The sequence below is a fragment of the Centruroides sculpturatus genome, unplaced genomic scaffold (assembly GCF_000671375.1).
Source record: "Centruroides sculpturatus isolate CEXI.00-Female unplaced genomic scaffold, Cexi_2.0 scaffold720, whole genome shotgun sequence".
NCBI classification, from domain to species: Eukaryota; Metazoa; Arthropoda; class Arachnida; order Scorpiones; family Buthidae; genus Centruroides; species Centruroides sculpturatus.
Genome location: NW_019385122.1, coordinates 88,569 through 113,472, shown reverse-complemented (window position 1 = coordinate 113,472; position 24,904 = coordinate 88,569). Strand labels below are relative to the sequence as shown.

Here is a 24,904-nt window from a genome sequence, read left to right as displayed (position 1 = left end):
TTTTGTTGATAGTATTTCCAGCTTTGGAAAATAATCTTTCTGCTGGAACTGAAGTGGCAGGAATGCAAAGCCACTTCATGGCAAGTTCACATAAATTATAGTTAAAAAATTTCATGGATTTCCACACATCCAAAGCATTACTATTGTGAGGCACAATAGGGGCATCTAAAAAAGTTTTAAAATTTGAATTTAAAGTTCCATTTGTGTTAAAATTTTCTATCTTAATATCAATTTTTCTGGATGACCAAAGGTGTAAATTTGTAAACATATTTGCAAGAACTTTGTTTCATCGCAATTTCACAATTTTTACGAAATTCCCGGACTGTCCGAGTGAAAACCGAACAGGTGGTAACACTAGGAACAAAGAATGAACTGCATACATCGATGAATCAAAATTCACATATTGCTAACATCGATTCAGGATCGATGTTTCAAAAACATCGGAAGGTCGATGCATCGACGAACAAAAACATCGATATGTCGATGTCACATCGATGCATCGCACAGCACTAATATGTAGTCTGTTAGCGCTGGTCAGTAGTAGTCCAAATTCAATACGAACGTTTGTTTTTTGAAAATTTGATCACGATTTAAATACAGTATTTACTTTTAATATTACCGATATGTCATCGAAAATAAAACGTGTTGTATTATCATTAAAAGACAAAGTATTTGTTTCCATTATCCGGATTTTTCCTTATCCGGACTACCTTCATCCCCAATTAGTCCGGATAATCGAGGTTCTACTGTACTTCGTAGGCCCCGGGGCGTTGATCACGGCTTTCGGCGGCTTCTCGTTGGACGAACTGACAAATCTGTAGCTCGCTAGGAGGCACCCAGAGAACGATGTTTCCACAATGTTCCAAAATGTTCTTTTCTTTTCCAAAGATCAGGAGCACGCACGTCCAGGAAAAAAAACACCACGCATCCAAGAACCAAGAACTTTCGTCTCTTGAGTCGCAGGGTTTTATAGATTTCTTAACCGCAGTCGCCTCTCCATTGGTCTCTCATTGTCACCTGATGACAATTCAAAACCTAATGGAGGGTGCGGGAGAGGTCAACATAGCGACTGAATATGATTCCTCTCTCTCGTCGCGTTTTCCTCAAATTTATCCGTTTCCATTGTTTAACTAATTTACCAAAACAAAACAATAGCATTGTTCAATTGCGACACCTAATCCATTTCCTTAGTGTCTGAAAAGGAGCTCTTTATTTTAAATCGACACCCCTCATTCGGACCTCTCAGTCGACCCCTGTTCGGATACTCACAAAACGACTTCTGTGATTTTATATAATATACTTGTCAAATAATAATAAATAAATGTATGTACCTGATTAAATTTATTATTATTTATGTAAAATAAGTAATTCATTTTTAGTTATAGTTAGTTAGTTAGAGTTTTTTTATGGTGCTCAGTTATAAGGACTGTATACATCTAATGCAGTAATTATAAAATTTTCATACAAAAATATAAGGGGTACTTGAGAAACAACTAATGGGCTAATGGGGTACATAAACAAAAAAGGTTGAGAACCACTGTTGTATGGCAATCATGAATCCTTCCGTCTCCCCAAAGAGGCATCCCCGATCTAACCAGCTGTTTGATGCAGTTTTATCAACAAAATCTTGGGCCATGTCATAAGGATTCCTGCCATGGAGTGCCTTTCAAGCCCATGATTGCTTGATGGTGTCTATGCTATTTATATGTTGTGTCATGTCTGTATGTTGTGAGTGTAAGTTTAATGGTGTGTTATTTGAGTCTGCTAGAGTTACTGCTTTATGTAACTGTGATGTTTCTTGTTTCTTGTAGAAAAACTCTCGCAGTGACTGTATTTGTTTGTAGTGAAGGTTAANTATTTTATTTTTAAAAATATATATTTCTAACTTTTATAAAATGATAAAAAGCTTAATTTTCGGGGTAGAAACGAGTTTTATAAAAAAGAATTGTAAATGCTAATAACCAGTAAAATCGTCATTAAGTCCGACACTACTAGAGATACGCACCACCCCCATTATCTCCCCATCCCCTCGATCTTTAACCGCCAAAATTTAATAAAATCGATCTCTTAATACGCAAACCTCCTCGCAAAATTTCGGAAATTTTCCACAAAAAGCACCGGAGTTAAGCTTCAAACGGGGCGAACGAAATCGTGCCACACACCCATCCGCGCGTACAGAAATTACCCCCGTATTTTTTTGATTTCTCGACGCCCAAAAATGTAAAAATCTGGGGAAGGCGTTTTTTGCCGGATGGCCACACTTTCCCTCCGTTATAACACTTATTAACCCTTTTAAAGCCACGACGTAAAGATGACAGTTTTAATGTTATTTATAATTTAGGATATCCTAAATTTCGATTATCGAGAAACGAGGATTAAAAATAACGGCATGGAGGAAAATCTCGATAGCAAAATATCAAAATTTTATAATACACAAATATCCCATTAAATTTTGTTAGAAATTATTGTAGAATAATTTAAATTTTCTTTATTGTTAATTATAAGTATTTATTTTTAGGAAATGTAATTTATGCATGTATTGAAACTGTGAAGTTAGCCGATTGGGGGTGAGATTTCGACAGCCGAGCGGTCAACTCTGTCGTGTGGGAGTGTGAGGACTCACTGAGACAGGTGTTCCATAATAAACCGTTTAATAACATAGAAATTTTCTTACAAATTCCTTGATAGACGAGGAAGCACCACAAAACGCGTGGATAAAGTTCTAAAAATTCTGTTTTCGTTACTTGTGGATGGACGTTGATGGTGAAATACAGTAGAACCTCCATTATCCGGACCTCCATTATCCGGATTTTCGATTATCCGGATTGTTCAAAATAAACAAAAATTTTACGAATTTGCTGATTTGCACTTGGCGAATTACGATACTGTTTNACTTATGACAGACCTTTAAATGGCAGTTTGAGGTATTTTCAAATAATAATGAATAGATTCTCAGCTATTTTTAATGTAGTTAAGAGCAATGTATAATGCCACTTAATGTAGCTACAATGCTCTATTCCAAACAACAATCCACATTAAAGCCTGAAATGCACAAAGATTCATAATCAAAATCCTACTTTAAGTATGCAAATGTCTTCTAATTGTTTGGATAAAAAACATCCGCCTAAATACGATATATGTATTCCAAAAATAATTTTTTTTAAAAATTGCTCATGGAATGAAAGATTTAAACGATAAATATTACGTTAGTAAAAAGTCATAATGACAAGAACACTTGAAATTCACAAAAAATAGAAGAAACACTGAAATGAATTAAAAGTGTCTTCATATTTCATCCCTTCCTACACCTCANACTTATGACAGACCTTTAAATGGCAGTTTGAGGTATTTTCAAATAATAATGAATAGATTCTCTGCTATTTTTAATATAGTTAATAGCAATGTATAATGCCACTTAATGTAACTACAATACATTTCAAACAACAATTCACATTAAAGCCTGAAATGCACAAAGTTTCATACTCAAAATCTTACTTTAAGTATGCAAATGCTTTCTAATTGTTTGGATAAAAAACATCCGTCTAAATACGATATATGTATTCCGAAAAATAAATTTAAAAAAAAAAAATTGCTCATGGAATGAAAGATTTAAACGATAAATATTACGTTAGTAAAAAGTCATAATGACAAGAACACTTGAAATTCACAAAAAAATAGAAGAAACACTGAAATGAATTAAAAGTGTCTTCATATTTCATCCCTTCCTACACCTCAGAAACATAAAAGACAGAAGAAACCATGAAGTAAATTAAATGACTTCCTAAGGAACATAAAAGGTTGACTCTGACATGAGACTATTGTGAGAGTAGCCGGGGGTACTCTAATCCGCGGAGGATTGTTGTACCACTTAATCGGCACAGATTCGAAATCTGTCTCCAAAGTTTCGGATCGAGGGATCCGATCTTACGCTAGTAAATCCGAACTGTGACGTTCAGATGCTCGTCAGGACTGACACCAGTTTGTCAATTTATCGATCCGCGGACAAACACGCGTGTGAAGTCTGATTCGAGACTAAATTAAGAGACATATCTTATATAAAACAAACAAAGTAAATTTAATGATTCAATATAAATAAAACTAATACAAAATATCAATGAACGAGAGATATAGATACGACAATGGATACACGTTGAGAAAGTTACGAACTATACTATAACCGATACGAGAGAGAGAGTTACAATCATTGTTAAATCATACAACCTGGTTTGTTGTCGTTTGTCTTCTTCTCTGTAGGCAAGGGACACTTCGGAGATAAAGTTCACTTACTTCTTTCAATGGGAGATCAATATGTGCACAAGGTCAAAGTATAACTTCTAAGTGCTAAACTCTGAAATTATTCTATGTGACTCGTCTAAGGGCGTTGGTCATCAGGAGGAAATATGTATGTGGAGTCTGGACGCTTCCAAAGCTGTCGAAGAACTCCACGAATTCTGACAAATTTCCTCTATATCTCATGACTTACGACCAATCATCTGCTCGAAACTCGTTCATGTGAACGGATGAAAGGGGGATATGTGAGGGGTAAACATTTCCCATCTGAGCAGGATTTTAACCAGATAAGGGAAAGTCAGAGGATGTTCTCTTCTGTGAAAGGAAGTAACATCTGTTATCTGCCTTTTCCCACGTTAAAACAATATTTTTCTCACAAAAATGAAATAATATTTTCTGACAATATTTAACATTATTAATAAAAATTATTAATTTAGACCCAGGGCCTTTCAGGTCTCACACTATTATGTTTTGAGGTGTAGGTAGGAATGAAATATGAAATTACTTTTAATTCATTTTAGTGTTTCTTTTATTATTATTTTTTTTTTTTTTTTGAATGTTGAGAGAAATAATTTTAAATGATTTAATATTTAAACAATTCTCTTTAAAACTAAAATATATTGATTAAAGATAATTTATGTACTATATATACTTGAGTAATAGTTGATCCCCTATTTTTGGCCAAAAATCCTGGAATTTTCCATAGGTCCCTAATAGTATTTCATGGACAACAGGTCAACATTTGCCAGAATTTTTCCATTGAAGGCACTGCAAGTGCATCTAGTTTCTCAGGATAAGTAGTGCTCTTTATAAAAGTTTATATTGTTTACAATGTTGAAAAGCACCATTCTGACTCTGCTTTATCATCATGAGGATTTTTGCCAATTTCATAATTCCATTAACAATTGTAAGAACACCATCTACCAGTAGATATTTTCTAAAATGCGTTTCATTAACTCAATCTGCAATATTCATGCATTTTGGATCTAAAATATACAGTATTTTGGATGCTGTTGGATATTGGAGCAAGAAAAATTTTTACTAAAACAATCTAATGAATAATAATAAATTATGGCCAGAAATGACAGAGGCAGGGGTCATCTCAGCAGAGGTGCCATCAACATAATGACGCGTGACATGTCGGTGCAAACACACACACAAATCTACAACTACAGTTTAAAATTTCTCTGTCATTTTACATAAAAATGCCCTCCAGAAAAAATAAATATACGGTAGCATTTAAACTAAAAGTTTTTGAAGTTGCCGAGAAGACAAATAACTGTGTAGCAGCAGGGGAATTTTGTGTGTTGGAGAAACTTGTGAGAGACTAGAGAAAAATATGAAACAAACTTCAGACAATACCAAAAAGAAAATAGAAAAAGAAAACATAGCAAGTGGCCACAAAGTTGCAGAGTGGGTACTTGAAAATCATCAAGATGGAAAGTGTGTTACTTGTGCAGCCATTTGTAAGGTTCCAGACAGGGTCCAAAATTCCAAAATCATGTTAATTGCATTGACTATAGAGAAATTGTTAACTTTTATTTGGTTTTTGTTTTATGTAAGAAAGAGAGAAAAAATTCTGTAGTTATCAAAACGAATGCAACATGGAGATAAACAAGGAGTCCCTAGGCGACTTGCACATGTTATATCATAGATGAGTGTCGACCTGGAAAGATGAAACTCTGACACCAATACTCATATACAACAGATTGAAGTTAGGGTAAATTGGGAAAAGGAGAAAGTTTGACAGTCAAGGAGACATCATCTGAGATTGTTAAAATTCTAAAATGTCAGAATTGAGGAAATAATGGGCTAAAATACAAGTACAAGTTTCTTGGTTGTATCAACATCTCCCAGTCAGAGTTGAAAAATGGTGTCGGGTAGATCATCCAAAGCAGACCTTAATTGCAACCTGAACCAATCTGTATTCACCTGAAGATAGGAGAGAGACCAAAAGTGAGACAAGGAAATTAGGACTAATCAAAATAAGGGATTTGGGTAGAAAATCAATAAAAACCCCGAATCTGAAGGTCAAAAGGAGAGTTCCTTGCTAATTGTGTTGCATGACAAATCTATGTTGTTTAGTGAATGAAATCTGTCTGTTAGTATCCATAGTGCCATCGAAGGACTAACCTGGATCGCCTGCTCCTCTTCTTGACAGACACATCTTCTTCTTCTCCGGGACCATTGTCTTATAAGTGCCATCAGACTCTTATCTGTCTCCACAACTACTCCAGTTTGCAAGTAAATGAGTGACTGTTCTCTGTGCTGAACAACAACTGTGAAGAAAAAAACATATACAAAGGGAGGCATCATGAGGGCTCCATCATTGCTTTTGATCTGTGAATGGATTATTGATTCATGGAAAGAAATAAAAGTTGACACTGTTGTAAAATCATTCAAGAAATGTGAAATTTTGAGAAGAAAACATTTCATTTAGAAATCAGTTGGTCTTCTGCTACTGATTTGGTACGTTGGATTCTAGCTTGAATTTCAGCCCCTCAAAAGTTGTATCCCTATAATAGTTAACCCATAAATTTTACCTTAAAAAATTATCTAAAAAATTTGACTTTTACACTAGTAAAAGTTGAATTTTTTAGATCATTATTACTACCAAAAATGTTTTGGAAGAACAAACTGATTGGTTCTTTGATTGAAGATGAAATGTGTTAGCAATGACTAAACAGGTTATATTAATTATGTAAGTTAAAGTTCAGCTTTAACTGTTCTTCAGTTTATAACTTTTTATTTATTATGTTTTAAAAAACTCTTTGCCCTTCCAAGAAATTACTTAATTGATATGATGAAAAGCTGCTAATTTTTATTGTTTATACAAAAATGAATAGGATAAAGTTCAAACTAGTAATCCTTTAAATTAAACATGCATTGGTTAATTTGTTTATAGTCATTTGATACATCAAACACATTACAGTTTATAAGGTTGTCTCAGTTTTGCTTATTATGGATAAATTCAATCTGCAACAGTGTTGGATACATGTATGAAGATTGGGAATAATGTCCCAACTCTGAATCATACCACAAAGATTTCTTGCAATGACAGGATGATAATTACAATAAATTATCTTACTGTGTGATAGTCTAATTGATAAATTGATGGATAACGAAGACAACTTGGCTTTCTACATAAGATCATTTTCAATAAGCTTCTCTGGGTCATCTTATCTCACCCACTTCTTTCAGCTTCTTTTCTCCAATGTTACATCTTCATGTTACTCTTTTTACTTTCCATAAACCCCAATTTTCATGACTCCATATTGCATATTATACAGGTAGGCCTCCTACAACGCGGCAGATACGTTCCTTGAAAATACCGCGTTGTAGGAAATCGCGTTATAGGAGACACCAACTCAATACAATAACTGGGATTCGGTTCTAAAAAGAGAAAAACTTTGCGTTTTTTGAATTTTTCAAACCAGCTATTAGTAGCCACGAATTTAACATTGGCTTCATCAGCTGACCAGTGGCGTAGCGTAGTGGGGGCGGCAAAATTTCACAATAAATAATAATAATATCTTGTAAAAATTTGAACCATTTCATTTCATATTTTTGTCGCACCTACGATTCGGACCGATTGAAATGAGCACGGAATTGTTCATTACTTATTCTGAGACGAAACTGAATTTTAGTTTTTTAAATTGAGATACCTAAACAAGGGGGCAGCGAAATTTTCCTCCGCCCCGGGCGGCTGACGCCCAAGCTACGCCACTGCAGCTGACTACTGTCCCATTTGTTTTAAATAATCAAATATTTTTAAGGTTATGTGTTTAAGCGCAGTTTTATTTAAAGGCAACCGTTTCTTGTTCATATCTTCTACCCATAATATTAGCGCTTGTTCCATTTTTTACATTATAGGTGCTCTCGGACTAGCAACATTTTTCGCAAGAATAGATGATCCCGATGCGACCAAATTTCTAATCTTTTCTCCCGATTGCTTAATCGACCGAATAGTCCACTCATTTAAATTAAAATGCCTACTAATATCAGCTATCCGCTCTTGATTTTTAATTCGATCCAAAATTTCTATCTTTGAAGAGTTATAAATTTCCTTTTTAACGACGGTCCTATCTTTTCATTCGGCATTGTTATGGCTAAAATTTTTTCAATCAGTTTTGTGGACAGTAAAAATCGCAAAAAAATAACTTTTCTTCACTATATTTTAAAAATATACACCCAATAGAAGTTTATACTGTATTTTGAACCATTTTTGCTGTCCCCACTTATTGAAACAGTATAAATGATGGAAAATTTAGTGATATATTTGAGGGTGCGTTTACTTCTGAGTTAGCACTGCTAACTCAGAAGTAAACGCACCCTGAGTGTTTAAGGTAACTGATGCACATCTGCCTAGAAACCGGTCTTCCCCTGAAACTTTCAAGGGAATAAATAACACGCCAACGGCGACAAACAGCTGTTTTCAAGGACATTTAGTTCTGTATGCCGAATTGCGGTTCGTATCACGTGATCCGTTGCGATTTTTCTGTTATGTGAAAGATAATTCGTTTCTAAATACCGTAAACCGCGTTGTAAGAAAATTACCACATTTTTCCAACCGCGTTGGAGCGAAAACGCGTTGTAAAGGTACCGCGTTGTATTTCAAAAAATATAGTAATTAATGTGTTTTTATGTTGCATGTATTATGCAGAAGCAGAGATCTGACTTTAAAAATTTGCAATAATCTTGAAGAGCTTAATTTACTTTTCTAAACGAAATTTTTTTCATTTTACAGTGCACTTGGATTGGTACCAATTATAGCTGAACAGTATGATTTACAAGAGCCATCTTATTATGTTGTAGCAGTTGCACAGCAGCCTGATAAAGATACAGATCTATTATACTTAAAAGGTTTGTTTTCTTTTTTAATATTGACTAGACATTAATCTTTAAAATGATAAGTATTAATTTCTCCCTCTTGATCCAGGATAAAGATCTTGTCATACTGGTGTGGGTTTGGCAGCAGGTTGGGTCATACCGATGAGTTTTCTTTTAAGTAACGAAAGAATGCGATCTTACGGATGCAATTCGGCACATGCCGCAGCAGAATTCTTTCAAAAAAGTTGCATTCCGGGTGTTCTGTCCAGGAAATATACTGTAGCCGATTGGAGTTATGCCAATTTATGTGACCTGTGTCACGGAACCGGTGCAAGTTATTGTAACAGAGATTCTTCCGAACCTTTCTATGGTAATACGGGTGCCCTACGTTGTCTGGTGGAAGGGGGTGGAGAGATTGCATTCGTGAAACACACCACGGTTTTAGAAAATACCGCGGGGAAAAATCGCGAATGGTGGGCCCGCCCCATGATGCCCGGCGATTTTGAACTGTTGTGTAGAGATGGCACCAGAGCAAAACAGCACGAGTACGAAAGTTGCAATCTTGGTAAAGTTGCCTCAAATGCAATGGTCACAAACAGAAACAACCCACCCAATGTAACTAGATCCTACATTGATCTTTTTTTACATGCTCAACAATACTATGGATCTAAGTATAGCGAAGATTTCACCTTCAAAATGTTTGTTTCTGACAGCAGTTACAGTGACCTGATCTTTCAAGATGCCACTCAACAGTTGGTGGAAGTTCCTTTGCACAAACGTAATTATCACGAATATTTGGGTTACGACTTCGTGCAGGCCATGAAAATCGTCGACTGTAGGGCCGCTGCCAGTTCTATAGAATTAAGTATCTCTCTAATTAGTATTCTATCATTGTTAATATTTAATTGGCAGTTATAATTTTGCCAGCCATAAAATACTAGAAACTTGACATTTACATAAAACAAAGAATCTCTGGGACGTCATCAATATCAAGCTCCTGCTTCGGAAATTTTATCATAAGAGTATCATCAAAAAATCATTTTTTTAATACAAAATGTGATGATATGTAAGTGTATTGCAAATTTATTTAATTATATACTTAACATTTTTATACAAAGAAAATATTATAGATCTGTACATATTTTATAAAATTAACGAATTGTAAATAACAATTAGCCAAGATGATACATATCATTATTTTGATAATTATGTAATTAAACATAAGCATAGTTGTTAAAATAGAATAATTTATATTAACACTTTAAAAAAAAAAGCAATATTTATGTATTTTAACCAAATGCAGGTGATTTTTGAGGTTTCTAGTATTTGTAAATGAATAATTAAGTTGTATTTCAGACAGTCCGTCCACTTCTCTCACACAATTGCTAGCACTACGCTGTTTACACTGAGTGCGTTGTATTTTTTTGTGACATGTTCATCATGAATCTCTCGAATCATTATTTTTATAGAATGTAATAATTGTCATTTTTTATGAATTTGTACATTATGTGGAATAAAATAATTATTTAAATATACTTACAAATTTTAGAATTTTTTCTTTGAGAGATCACATGTCAACAAAATCTGTTGTTGTAATATTGTAGGAGAATCAGCTATAGTGATTGGAGTACTATTGTTATTGCACAAGTGGAGGCTTTTAGGTCAAAGTGCATTGGCTTAAAATATCCAGTGTACATACCACAAAAAATTACTTTCTAACTCTTTCTTTAAAGAGCTCAGACAGCAATCTCCAAAGCTGAGAAATGCCATGCTCAAAACAGAACTCAGATTGAATGAGTCTTCTCAAGCAAAGATCTGCAGAGGAGATCTGTGAAAGTGGCAAAAGGTTGAGGAGAAAAGTTTCAATTGGTACAGACATTTATGAAAGTGATCAAAGTCACTCTCATAAATGTCTGTACAATATCAATCAAAACATGATTCTTGTAAAAAAAGTATAAAATCCTTTGGGCAAACTAAGGATAGGCTAAACATAAATTCTTACTTTGCTTTAAATTGGGAGTTAGTCCAGTTTTAAAATGATTGGAATTATCCCCACTACTTAAACAGCACTAAAAAAGTATTAAAAGAAATACTAAGAATTGATTTGACTCCACAAAGAATATGAAACTTCCTGCTTGACCAGTAAATCAGCTGTTATATTAATGGCAATATGTTCATGTCTTGGCACCACAGAGAAAAACTGTTGTGGATAGACAAACCATTCAGATGCTATCTATTAGACTGGATGTAGCTTCTGGGAGAGTTTAGTAAAAACAAGTTAAACTCGCGTAACTGATTATATAACAAAGAACAAAGAGTGCACAAAGATTACACAGTCGTTACTCTCGGAAGGTCAGCGCTGGAAATGGGAGAGTGAAACTAGGTCACCTTGCCCGAGAAGTCAAGAGCGCCACCAACCTTTTATTACGTCATAAGAATGTTACAGCACATCGCGATCGTTGATTCCAACACTCAACACTCCCAAACAAGTGCCGAAGTAAGCTGACAAGAATGAAATGCATTTGTTTTTAAAAGTCAGGCTGCCTTAATATAGATAGCCTTATTAATTAAGAGTGTAAAATAGTACAAACACGCCAAACAATAGCTAGCAACTCTGCTTGAAACACAGTAAGAAACTTGCCCAGTGACCATGGGCGTAGCTAGGGGGGGCACAGCCCCTCCCAGAGAACCTGGTGCCCCCCAGGAAATCACAGCCGAAAAAGTGTTGAGTCGATTTGTAAAAACCTAAAGCTAAAATAAAAGTTTTGAATACTAAAAAAAGATGAACGGCTTGCTCGGTGCCCAATAATGAACAATAATTTGAAATAATTCAATTTTGTGTCAGGTTGGCCTCCACTAGGCCCCCCATAACAAAACTCTGGCTACGCCCATGCCAGTGACACAAAAAACTTTGTCTGACTGTTTCCACAAATGGCAGCATTTCTGCCACTATTAATTTTGGATCAATCTGTTTGTAAATGAGACTATATTCTGTGGATGAAAAGTTACCCTATCTATATGCCAGTTGAGCAGGAAAGTTCTTTTAAAACTAGTAAGTTTAAGAACTTACCAGTTTTCGAAAACTGGTAAGTTCTTAAAAAGCGATTAAAAAGAAAGGTAAAGAAATTTATAACTTAAGTAGGAAATTTAAAAATTTTTAAAAATATAATAGAGATAATTATATAAAAAATAATGTTCATGATCAATATATTTTAAATAAACATGTCAAACTGACAGAAAAATTTGATTATCCTACTGAAATGGAAAAACAAGACTGGATCAAGAAATCAATAATTAATCTTACAAATGTTGAAATACCAGGTGATTATTTGAGAATTCTTTCCTTTGGTACAAGTATGAATCTTCCAATGAATTTTAAGAACTTACCAATAATAGCAGAAATAGAACATGCAATATGGAAACTTTCAGGAAGTAAAGAGGAACAAGTGAAATTAAGAACAGCTATAAGTAAGGATTTAATGAAATTTAAAGGTAAAAATAAAAATAGTGGTTATATAATAGATAAAAAAGCTGTTAAAATAGTTAATAAAATGAAAAGATTAATTAAATTTTTTAATAAAAAACATATTTCTTTAGTTATGGCGGATAAATCAAAGCAGTTGGTGATTATAAAAAAGGAAGAATTGTTATCTAAAAAAATAGAAATAATTTCATCAGATGATTATGAATTATTACCAAGGAATCTTATTGAAGAAATTAAAAGCAACCTTACTAAATTATTAAAAAAATATAAGAATGAAATTTCAGCCAATCAAGTCAAGAATATTTTGGATTTTAATAATGTAAGAGAACCTAAGTTAAATGTAAGAATTAAAACACATAAACCTGGTAACACTTGTGGATTTTAGAACTATTTTATATAATTTGGAATGTTTTTAAAAAAATTTTTTTCAGATTATGGATAAATCAATTTATAGTATACAAAATACAGAAGAACTTATTAACGGATTGTTAAAAGGTAATTATAAAAAATCTTTTCGCATTATGAGTCTCGATATAAAGTCTATGTATCCGTCAATCACTCTAGAAATGATAATAGAAAGTCTCAAAACATATAACGTTCCTGAATATATAATAGAACTTATAAAATTTGTATTTAATAATGTAAGTTTGCCGACTAAAAGGGGGGAATACAATTACTCCCGCGTCCGGATGAGCCTAGGGGTCGCGGGAAAGGTCCGATTCGAGGTGTTCATCTGATACCTCTTTGTCGACTCTGCTCGGTGACTGTTTATACAACAATAACACCTGCACTCATAACTCAGACCGTTATTTACCATTTTTTTACGTCGAAGAATTTAACGATCATTTACACCTTTCACCTATCAAAAATTCCCCTATTTTTTTGTTCGAAAAGGTTTATTTCGGCCAACATTTTATAGACACGCGAGTCAAAGATCTACCTGTTTATGAGCGCTCGTGTTAGAGTTTGTCTTCCGCTAAGACCTTGATAGATAATTTAACACATACTCGAGCCGTTCCGAGTCTCGTCGTTTACATCTTGTGTCGCGCAAGAATTTCACGGTTTTCTCGAGTTCGAACCTCGTCTGGGACCCCACAATAATAATTACTTTAAAAATTCTACAGAGTATTACAGGCAAAAGAAAGGTATAGCCATGGGATCGGTCATAGGGCCAAAACTGGCTGATATCTATATGAATATCATATAGATATCAGCCATAATAGATGAAAGAATTTCCAGTTTACCAGGTATTAAATATTATGCAAGATATGTAGATGACATAATAATAATTTATGATTCTCAAATAGTTACATCTGAATATATTGAAGAATACGCAAATGGATTACATAAAAATTTAAAATTCACAAGTGAAGATGAACAGCAAAACGAAATGAATTTCTTAGATGTCACCATAAAAAGAAAAGAAACAAGTGTATCATTTAGTAAGTATGAAAAACTATGTAATAATAGTAAAACTATTAACTTTAAATCTTATTGTTCTATATAAAGGAAAAAGAATGTCTTTATTATGGAATTGAGAAAAATATTGAATCGAACAACTCAGCAAGAAAATATAGATATAGAAGTAAAACAATTGTTTAAAAATTTCTGTTAAATGATTATCCGAAGTATATCCTTTGTAAGTGGTACAGTTTATATTTAAAACGTAGATTTAATGTTAAAAATGTCATAGAAGGTATTTATGTAAAGTTTCCTTATGTTACTAATGTTTTTGAAAAATATAAACCGATATTTAAAGAATTTTCTATATGCATAGTTGCGAATCAAAAGAACAAGAGAACATTATCAACATAATAAACAGTGAAAATTCGCCCAGAGACCAATTTAAGATCGCCGGTGTCGTATACAGAATGTCATGTACACGTGGAAGCCCAAATCACTACATTGGAGAAACCGGAAGAAGATTGGAGTTGAGAATAAAGGAACATGAGGCGGCCATTAGACTGAGAAGAACGGAATCAGCATGGTTTTTACATTGTAGAGAATTTAATTGTAATATAAATAAAAATAATACTAAAATATTGTATAAAATAAAAAATAACTTAGAAATAAAAATTGTAGAACATTTTTGTATCGCCGAACATGTAAATGAAATTAATTTGAATACTGGAATGATTGTTGATGCATGCTGGGAACGACTGTTGGGTATAAAGCGTAACCAGCGAGTAACAAATTGATGTATCCACTGAAGAGACCTGATGGTGAAATGCGTTTGGATAGAGGTAATAAAATAATGATTGTTCCTTGCCATTTGTTTGTCGTGTTTTGGCTCATAGAATCCTCCAAGTCGGAAATAGAAAGAGTATAATTTTACTTGTTTTTTATCTAAAAATTTTTTATTTTTAGTATGTTAATATTTATACCGATCCCATTGGTTTTAATAATTGAACTAATAAAATGTACCTTTTTATTATTATAATTCATTAGGCAAACACAATTCAAAGAACTATTTAACCTAATTCTAATACTGATTTTTGAATTTAAACTGCAAGATGAATCCAAATAACAGACCAATTTCGGAGATAATTGAAAACAGAGACATGGAGGAACCAAAAAGAGAAGATAGGATTGGAGAATATACTGTAAGTTGCAATTTACCATTTGCATAATCTAAATGAATGCTGTTATGCATCGAAGTATATTGCTTATGCTATATAGATCCAAGTTCGAAGCTAAAGAATTTGAAGCTAGGAAAGCTGGTACTGTTCCAGAAAGAAGGAATGTTTGGAGAAATGTATTTTTTTTCTAAGAGTTATTAAAGGATTGATTGATTTTTAATTGGTGAGTTATTTAATGATCAAAAGTTAAAAAAGGTAGTTATATCATTCACAATGAATGATCATTAAATGAGTAAAATACTTAAAGGAATAATTTCATTTCTACAATTACAGTAATACAGCAATTACACTCCTACCCATAAAATTTCAGATTGTTCTTACTTACTACTGGCAGTCTTAAAGAATAACATTAAATATCCTTGCGAAGTCTAAAACTTAAGCACGCATAATCATCTTTAAAGCTAAACGAATAATACGAATTTAATAAAAATAATATGTTTAAACTCTTCTATCAACAAAAAATATCAATGCCAGCTTGGCATCAGTACGATTACGGTTATAACGAACAATTATTTACTGTGACGCGGTCACAATGCCCGGCTGAAATTTTTAATCGTATTTTGAATTTATTTAATTTAAAATATACTCTCTCCACCTCAAATTAGTAGTGGCTTGTCCCGTACATCATACTTTTCCGTTAGCAATGGAGTGGTGCCGGTCATCTATCTATCTATCAATAACACCTCTCGAGGAAAAATTTTTGAATTAAAAAATAACGCGACTTCCTGTTTGCATCGGAAGTTCTTATATACTATAAGTCGGGGCCTCTTGCACCTAAGGTTTCCGTATTTGGTCTCGGCACTTTCGTCTATCAAACTCCGTTTTCGGGATTAAGGAAAGACAGTGGGAATTTGTAGGTCTACAACTTCAAAATCGAGACCAATAAAGCTCATACAGATTAGAAAATATGGCTCTGGTAACTTAAATAGTAAAAAGTTGTAAACTAGAGTAATGAATAGATTTATTGCTAGTGTAAGCTTTATTGATAGCATCAAATTTAAAAACTTACTTTTTTGTGGAAGAATTATAATGGAATGAATAAGCTTTCTTTTTCTGAACTGTTTGGTTAAATACTCGGAATAATCAAAATAGAGACTGCGACATTGCATTTCTGAGCATTTTTTCCAAAATGTAATTTATATTCATAAGAATCCGCAGTAAAATGTTTGTTGACAAAGTACAGATCCTTGCAGGCTTTTAATTTTTCACTTCTAAGAACTATCCATTTTATAAAATCTTCCTTTCTACTAAATGGGAGTCTACTTATATCTACTTACAAATTATCAACCAGATGTGGTCCTTTCCATCTACTGACACTTAATAGATTTAGGTGGTTCGGTGTGAAACACAATGAGCACGTCTGCACTCCGCCTGATCGTAAATAAATGATGGCGAGTACTTTGCACATTTTTTCTATACTTTAAGTCGCAATTTACCATTTGCATAATCTAGACGAATGCTGTTATGCATCGAAGTATATTGCTTATGCTATATACATCCAAGTTACGTAGCGTGCTGCATTTATGTCGCGTGCGTTACGCTTTGTCTATATTCGTGTTGTGGCTCTGTGGATGTGCCACGCGTTCTACTAATGCGCTAAATACATCACGTTGAGTGTCATGTGTACGTGCGTCACGCCGTAGCCTGTGCGACTGTGTTTTTTGCGTGAAACGTATACGTTGAGACACCATTTTAGTCGAAATTTACTCGGATTTATAATACAAAACCCAATAAATATAATTTTCACTAATATTAAAAACCCGAGTCCACGAAATATATCGTATCCAAATCAAATCTAGAGCCTTTTTAGAAGATATCGAGTGTTTAATATAAAGTACAAAGAAAATTTTTGAAGTAGATCAACGTATCCCATCCTTAATCAAGTGATATCATTACCGCAATTTATAAATTAATTTTTCCAAGAAGTTGACTCATTCTCTTAATCGAGTAAGGTTATTATTATTATTATAATTTACAAAGCGTTGTGACTATAAAATTAAATTAAAACATAAATTTTTTCCAAAAACTTTACGTAAAATTCAAAAAACATTTGTTCGAAACTTCCATTTTTTGTGTTCTAATTATGATTTTGTTTTTGTATTTTCGCGTGGATCCTTACCGAATTTATTCGTCGTTACGCATAATTTACGAGTTATGCGTTACTTCCACGTTGTAGTATCCATTACGCGTTACGCGCGCGATGTGTGTTAATTAACGTGTGTTTTGCCTTTCAAACACGTATTACGCTTACCTTACGAAAGCTTGGCTGCGCGTAATGTAAGCGTAACTTATACATAACGACGTATACGTAACTTACACTTCTCTTATGCACAAATTACTCCTCCACAATTGGAAGAATTAATCTCACAAGACACGGCAGATATAGACAATGAGCAGAGTGCTCATTTTCGTCAAAAGATTATTAACTAAAGAAGTGTCAGAAGTTTACATTTATCCTCCGAAAAAGATCGCCATTTTGTTATTATTCAAAGCAAACCACGTCTTTTCACGTGGGTCGATAACCTAAGTACACAAATAAATTCGTAAAGTAGGTGTGGCCAGTTGGAAGAACGTCTACATCACCTGACCCAAAAGGTAAATAATAAAAAACACCTCCGACCCACTCGATCACATGACCTGCCACAAACAATTTCTCGGCCGGTTGTTTATTGTTTTATAATCCATTAAAAAATAAATAAATTTACAAGCTGATAAATATCTTTCGAAGATTTTGATTGATAGATTTATAATTGAAGTGTGTAGGTCGAGCTGAATATTTCTGGTCTTAAGTGATTAATGAGTAGAAACTACATCAAAAAAAAACTTTTAAAAAATAAAAAAAATAAATTAAATCGAAAAAATAAAGAATTACTAAAGCATTTTCTAAGAACAGCAGATGATCATCATCAGTTTCGACCACGCAACATCACTCACCTCGAGTACGATTTTTGTCATTTTTTAAGGGAATTTTAATGAAAAAATTCATATTTAACTCATTCGCGACACGTTGTCGCCCCCAGAAGATCCCATCATTGCAAAACCCCAAAAAATCACGATCGATAGAGAGCTACAACATGCCAAACATTGGCAAAACTTTCGAGCATTCGTGACGATTCTCGGAGTGAGTAACAGTAATGTCTTCTGAGAACAGTGGGATGCAGCGTTTTTTAGATGTTTCGGAGCAGCGAGTACACATATAAACGCATCCCCTTTCTAAATTTAACAACATTAACAACAAGAAATTCTGACGTCAACATATAAGAAGCACCGTTGCATGGATAAATTATTGGTACCGAGTTGTCGGTACGAACAATGGTTCCACCCACCTGACCGGATTTTCAAAAACAATGGATGGTCCCTTGTTTGTGGGCGTATCGGTCTCGACGCCTCCACTTCTTTGCAGCAAGTCTCATCATCATCACAGCAATTTGCCATGTCTCCGAATGCTACAGCATTGGGTAAGTGCTCTTCTACCCCTCGGTGGAAGATGATACACGCGTAAGGATATATTCAGATATACAATATCCATGTCAGTTTATCATAAAGGTAATAAGAGAAGTGTGATATCGCCTTTAAATCACTTCTATCGTTACACCTTCTCACGCGCTCTGAAGTACCCTCGATGATGTGTACTCTGGTATGGATGATGACGATGATCTACTGGCTCTTATCAGGTATTTCTATCGAATGCTTAAGGGATCACGCGAGCTTTTTCATCCGCTTTAATTAAGTTTTACGTCTTCTAAACGTAATTATACTCGTTAAAAGTTAATTACCATTAACCTTTTGGCTCACCTTTTCGTGTAAGAGATGCGGAAGTATAATTTCCGAATTGTGACATTTCGCTTTAATTTTTAAGTTATTTTAAAATAATTATAATTATTTTTTAAAAAAATGAAATAAATTCGGAGATTAATTTTAGAATTTTTTAAATTTTATTTTATTTAATTAATGTTAAAACATTATGCTTCAGTGAACAGAAACAAGAATTTCTCTTCTTAAAAAGATTACATTTAAAAATTGATGCAATTTTGAGATTTTTAAGATTAAATATAAATTTTAATTACAAGCAACTTGCCTTCTATACATTAAACTCTGTCTTCCCGTTTTGAAGAGCATTTTTGTCAACTAATTAAACGTGCTCTTTGTTTATAAACGCATACGCACTCGAAAAGATGTGAATTTACATGCTTAATAATGTTCAATTTAAATTAGTTTCGAGTTTAACGGCATTAAAATAAACTAAATTAACATATAATTTCTTTAAAATGTCAGTAAAGTTGCCAGATTTTATGCTAATTCAATGCAAAAAAATCCTGTTGTACTGTACAGTACATAACGTTGATTGATAGGCGACGACTAGCGAACTTCAGGAAGTTTTTCTCAGCTTAAAATTCATCCATGGTAAACTAACGTTGGATAAACATATAGCGAGAACGTCTGCTGTCTATCCGCCGAACAATTTCCACAATTTCCCAAAAGTTTAACATATCAAACGTGTTTTAAATACGTTACTACGAGCAGAAACGTACTCGGTATTTTACATATTAACAATAGCATAAAAGTCTTTTTTTTCCTTTCTTCTTCCTTGTACGTGTGAACGAACTCGTGCCGTATTTCTCTTAAAAATCTGCAAACTAGTCACGTACAGAATGCGACTTAACGACTTAAGTCATCGCCATTGTCCGGTGGCAAGATGACTACACGCGAGGCCTGGAAAAAATAATATTTTGTCAGTTTTCAAGCAACAAAACTTGAATAATATCAGTTACATAATTAATTCAAATTAAAAACATATTTCAGACATTTTTGTTAAAGAATCAAAAGTGAAGTTCTTAATGTATGTAACAAGATACTAAATTATATATCTTCTTTTGCATGAATACATATACTTTTGTTCAGTACCTTTTGTCTACAGGAGTTACAATGGGTACATATTTACTATTCTCATGGCCTGGGATATCTGTCAAAAACTATTTTGGGGGAAAAACATGACCTGATAATGGAGGTTTGATGATTGGCATTCAAATAATTGGAATTCTACGGTAACAGTAAATTTACAATAATTTTCCTTCATTTAAATTGAAATATATGAATAATTAACTCCAATTTCACCTATGATGATTAAAAAAAATTGACCAGTTTCATTTCTTTAATATTCTTATATATACTAAGATTATGGGCTATATATAATATTTTGGAGGGAAAAAAACCCATTATAATTCTCCAATTTTGGTTAATTTTATAAAAGTCATAAATTTCTAGAATTTATCCAAAATGAACTGATGAGAGAATCAATAATAGTGTCTTTTCTTCATATAACCATTAAGAATGGCATAATGAAAGAAGAATGGGTAATGCTGATGCAAAAATCAATACAACGGAAAAAATTCAAACGACACTAAATAACTAATTTTCATTTATAAATACATTCTGTCTCAATAAAAAATGATTAGGCATAAGAGTTTTGAAACTTTCTCTTAAGGTGCGCCTATTCAATCAAATTTCTGAAATGTAAAAATCGTATTCAAACTACTTTGATAATGTGGAGCAGACAATTTATCTTTTCAAAGATAAATTGTCTGCTCCACATTATCAAAGTAGAATTTGAGAATTCTAAAGTAGAATGTTGTTCTACTAGATTCAAGATCTTAAAACCTCCAACCAATCAAGATAAAGCATTTTTGTCATGTAACAAAATGGCAATTTGGACAAAGAATATGGAAAACTGAGTAATGGTCAAGGTCTAATCTTTGAAATATGGCTTCCAGTTATTATTACAAGAGAAATAAACATATAATATAGCTCATAGAATTGGTACAAGCATTCTCATGCAACATCAATGACATTAAAATAAAAATTAAATACATCGAGGACAGTATTTGGTTGAATATTTCAAAATGCCATAAAAATGAAACAATGGCATCAGTAGTGTATGAATTAAGTGGTGTTGATTCTCATAACTTGTATTGCCACCTGAAAATATCTATTGCATGGTATAGACAAGTTTGTCAACGTTCATTTATTAAATCTCAAAAGTACTCTATAACTGTGTAGATGAACATCGTTTTCAAAACTTTCTTGATTTCCATTTTTTGATGCAAAAAATTTGATCATATAGATATGCCTTTAGATTCCTGTTCAAATTTGAATAAGCAGAATATTTAGCAGACATATAAATAAATGTACTGTACAGTATATATGATAGGCATTATACAAAATTATCCTACTTTATTAATAAAAAAATTGCATTACCTGTTCAGCAGCTTCTTTTCCACTATTTCCAGTGCAGTAAGAATTTTTGATGAACAAATGACAACATTTATATCCCCAAAGACCGTCACACCATACGAACCCCAGACAAACTGTTTAAAAACAGTCTATCTGGGGTTCGTATATGTGTGACGGTCTTTGGGGATATAAATGTTGTCATTTGTTCATCAAGAATTTTTTCTAACATTGAACTTTTTACTCTTTTAAGAGTAAAAAGTTCAATGTTAGAAAAAATTTTTTAATAATTAGATTTCAAAGTAATTAATTTTGTAATTTATGAAAACAAATTATAAAAATTTCTTTTTCCAGAAAACATACTTTTACTTACAGAAAACTAATAATAATGAATTACTGTATTTTTCAGAAGCACAAAGCTTTATTTTAATTTTTAATACAAGTGAAACATTTCTATTTTACAGATGTTTGTTTATTTATTTTAATTAAAAGTGATATTAATACAATTTTCTTGTAATCGCTCCGTAGACTGCATTTGGTAACAAGGATACACTACTCAAATATCTTATAAACTGCAGCCAAATTTATTATCAATTTCTTATCAATTTCAAACGCTTTCGTTTATCTTTAATGATTTTTATCAAGAACTAACAAAAATCGAATGCTTTCGATTTTTTTAGTTCTTGATAAAGGTCATTAAAGATGACCGGAAACGTTTGAAATTGATAATAAATTTGGCTGCAGTTTATAAGGTATTTGAGTAGTGTATCCATTTTATTGTAATTTTTTAATATTCTTATATAAGTTTAGTTACAAAATTTCTACATTTTTTCATTTTTTTCACCATTTTTAGCCATATGGTGGTGTGAGCAGTTTCTAGTACCTTCTTCAAATACAATTTCATTTTCATACTTGTATTTAGTCCATTTTGTAACATCTTGCAGCAAAAACATTATTATGCACTTTAGCATAATTTATGATTTCTAATTTCTCAGAAATTTTATAAGATTTTGTATTTTTTTTAAAAGCAGACATCTTGGAATGTGTATTTTTCTATCATGATGTCTAATCAGCTTCAGGAAATACTTTTATTTTTTTTATCTATCTAATTATATGTGTTTCTAAACTGGAAGTGTTACAATTCCAGTGTGTGATTGTAATTTCAGAAATATGATAATCTATTTCTAATTTATGCATGATTGATTAGCCAATGGCAAAATTTAAGTAGTTCTTAATTGGTCAGCAAATACATATTTTTATTCTTGTTGTTGAATGAAAGTATTTGTAATCCATGGAAACAAAACAATCTTCCTGGCATCATTTAACATAAAAAAAACTAAATACCTAAATTTGAATTACACTTATGATTTTTGTGTAAGATGTAATCATAAAATCTGTATTATTATTTTGCATTCTACTCTAATAAAGGTAATGCTTTTTTAGTAGCTTCAATCAATCATCTGGAACAGTGGTTCTCAGAGTGCCATGAACTACTACTAGAAGTGCCATAAAATCATTTTGATACTGATTTTTTCATCTATTATTATTTGTAAATATTTCATATATATATAAATATCTGATGTGATAGTAACTTGTCAATGTGCCACCAAAATATGGTACAGTAGAGTCTCGAAAACTCTGCCTAATGTGGACTGAAGGGTGGCCGAGTTTGTGAAAATGCCAAGTTATCGGGAATGGGGTTAAAAAAGAATAAGTAAGAGTGTTTCCTCAGAAAATACCGTACTGTACTTGTATGTATTGTTTGCTTGAGAATACAGCAGAAAATAAACTGTCCAAATACCCTTAAACAAAGAAAAAGTACATACTTTATGAAGGCCTTTACTACATGAAAATGAAAATTAATGAATACACAGTGTACAGTAATTTATCTGAAAGACAAACCTCAGAAAAATACTTTATGAGCCATAAAGCTGTCTATAATGAAAATTAACTAGGGGGGTTTTTACGCCCTGCCAGGGTGTGGCCGAGTTATCTGGACTGCCGGGTTATCGAGTGCAGAGTTTTCGGGACTCTACTGTATTATTAATTGTATTACTAACTCAAGATAACCAAAAACAATTGATCTAAAAACAAAAAATTGTTTATTTTAAAATTCACAGATTAAGGTGCTAATTTATATTTTCTTTTGATATATTTTATCTAATATATTAATTATATAATTTTACATTATATTATAAAATATAAAAAAGTGATATAAACCTAGCTATTGATTTACAAAGGTTAGTTGGTTTGGTGAGTTTTGCATAAATCAAAATAATTTAAGCCAAAAACTAAAATATATGTTGGAAATAGGTTCCAAGACTCCATATTTTTCCATATAAACATTAATCTCTTAATCAAAGATTAGGTAATTGTAATATTGCATATACAATATTACATTTTATTTTAATTTTTTTTATGAAAAAGTAAAAGGTATTTTTGAATTTGAAATATAAAACACACCTACTTACTGTATGATTATTGATAAAAACATCATCTTCACATTTTGATCAAACTACCGGTCTCTCAGTTCCTTTCAAAATGACACCATTATATTCTACATAAGAATATTCTACATAATCCTCCTGAAATATTTATCAAAAACATTAATATTTAGTAAATTATGTACAGTTTTTATATAANTAATGAAAATTAACTAGGGATGTTTTTTCGCCGTGCCAGGGTGTAGCCGAGTTATTCGGACTGTTGGGTTATCGACTGCCGAGTTTACGGGACTCTACTGAATTATTAACTGTACTACTAAGTCAACAAAACCAAAAACAATTGATCCAGAAACTAAAAATTGTTTATTTTAAAATTCACAAATTAAAGTGCTAATTTATATTTTCTTTTGATATATTTTATCTAATATATTAATTATATAATTTTACATTATATTATAAAATATAAAAAAGTGATATAAACCTAGCTATTGATTTACAAAGTTAATTGGTTTAGTGAGTTTTGCATAAATCAAAATAATTTAAGCCAAAAACTAAAATATACGTTGGAAATAGGTTCCAAGACTCCATATTTTTCCATATAAACATTAATCTTTTAATCAAAGATCAGGTAATTGTAATATTGCATATACAATATTACATTTTATTTTAATTTTCTTTATGAAAAAGTAAAAGGTATTTTTGTGGATGTGCCACGCGTTCTACTAATGCTCTAAATACATCACGTTGTGTGTCATGTGTAGGTGTGTCACGCCGTAGCTTGTATGACTGTGTTATTTGCATGAAACGTATACGTTTAGACACCATTTTAGTCGAAATTTACTCGGATTTATGATATAAAACCCAATAAATATAATTTTCACTAATATTAAGAACTTGAGTCCACGAAATATATCGTATCCGAATCAAATCTAGAGCTTTTTTAGAAAATATCGTGTGTTTAATATAAAGTACTAAGAAAATTTTTGAAG

At 32.4% G+C, this 24,904-nt stretch overlaps 1 protein-coding gene and 1 pseudogene across 1 annotated transcript in view; one reads left to right on the top strand and one right to left on the bottom strand.

Annotated features, from left to right (window-relative positions):
- The window catches only part of LOC111635064 (melanotransferrin-like), a 17,987-nt gene extending 7,316 nt beyond the window's left edge, over positions 1 to 10,671 (top strand). The window contains 2 exon segments of the mRNA XM_023379914.1: positions 9,038 to 9,153; positions 9,230 to 10,671. Of these exon segments, the coding sequence (XP_023235682.1) occupies positions 9,038 to 9,153; positions 9,230 to 10,038 (925 nt within the window). The 3' untranslated portion in view covers positions 10,039 to 10,671.
- A 9,106-nt stretch (positions 10,672 to 19,777) lies between these two features.
- Positions 19,778 to 24,904, bottom strand: part of LOC111635063 — a 29,598-nt pseudogene continuing 24,471 nt past the window's right edge.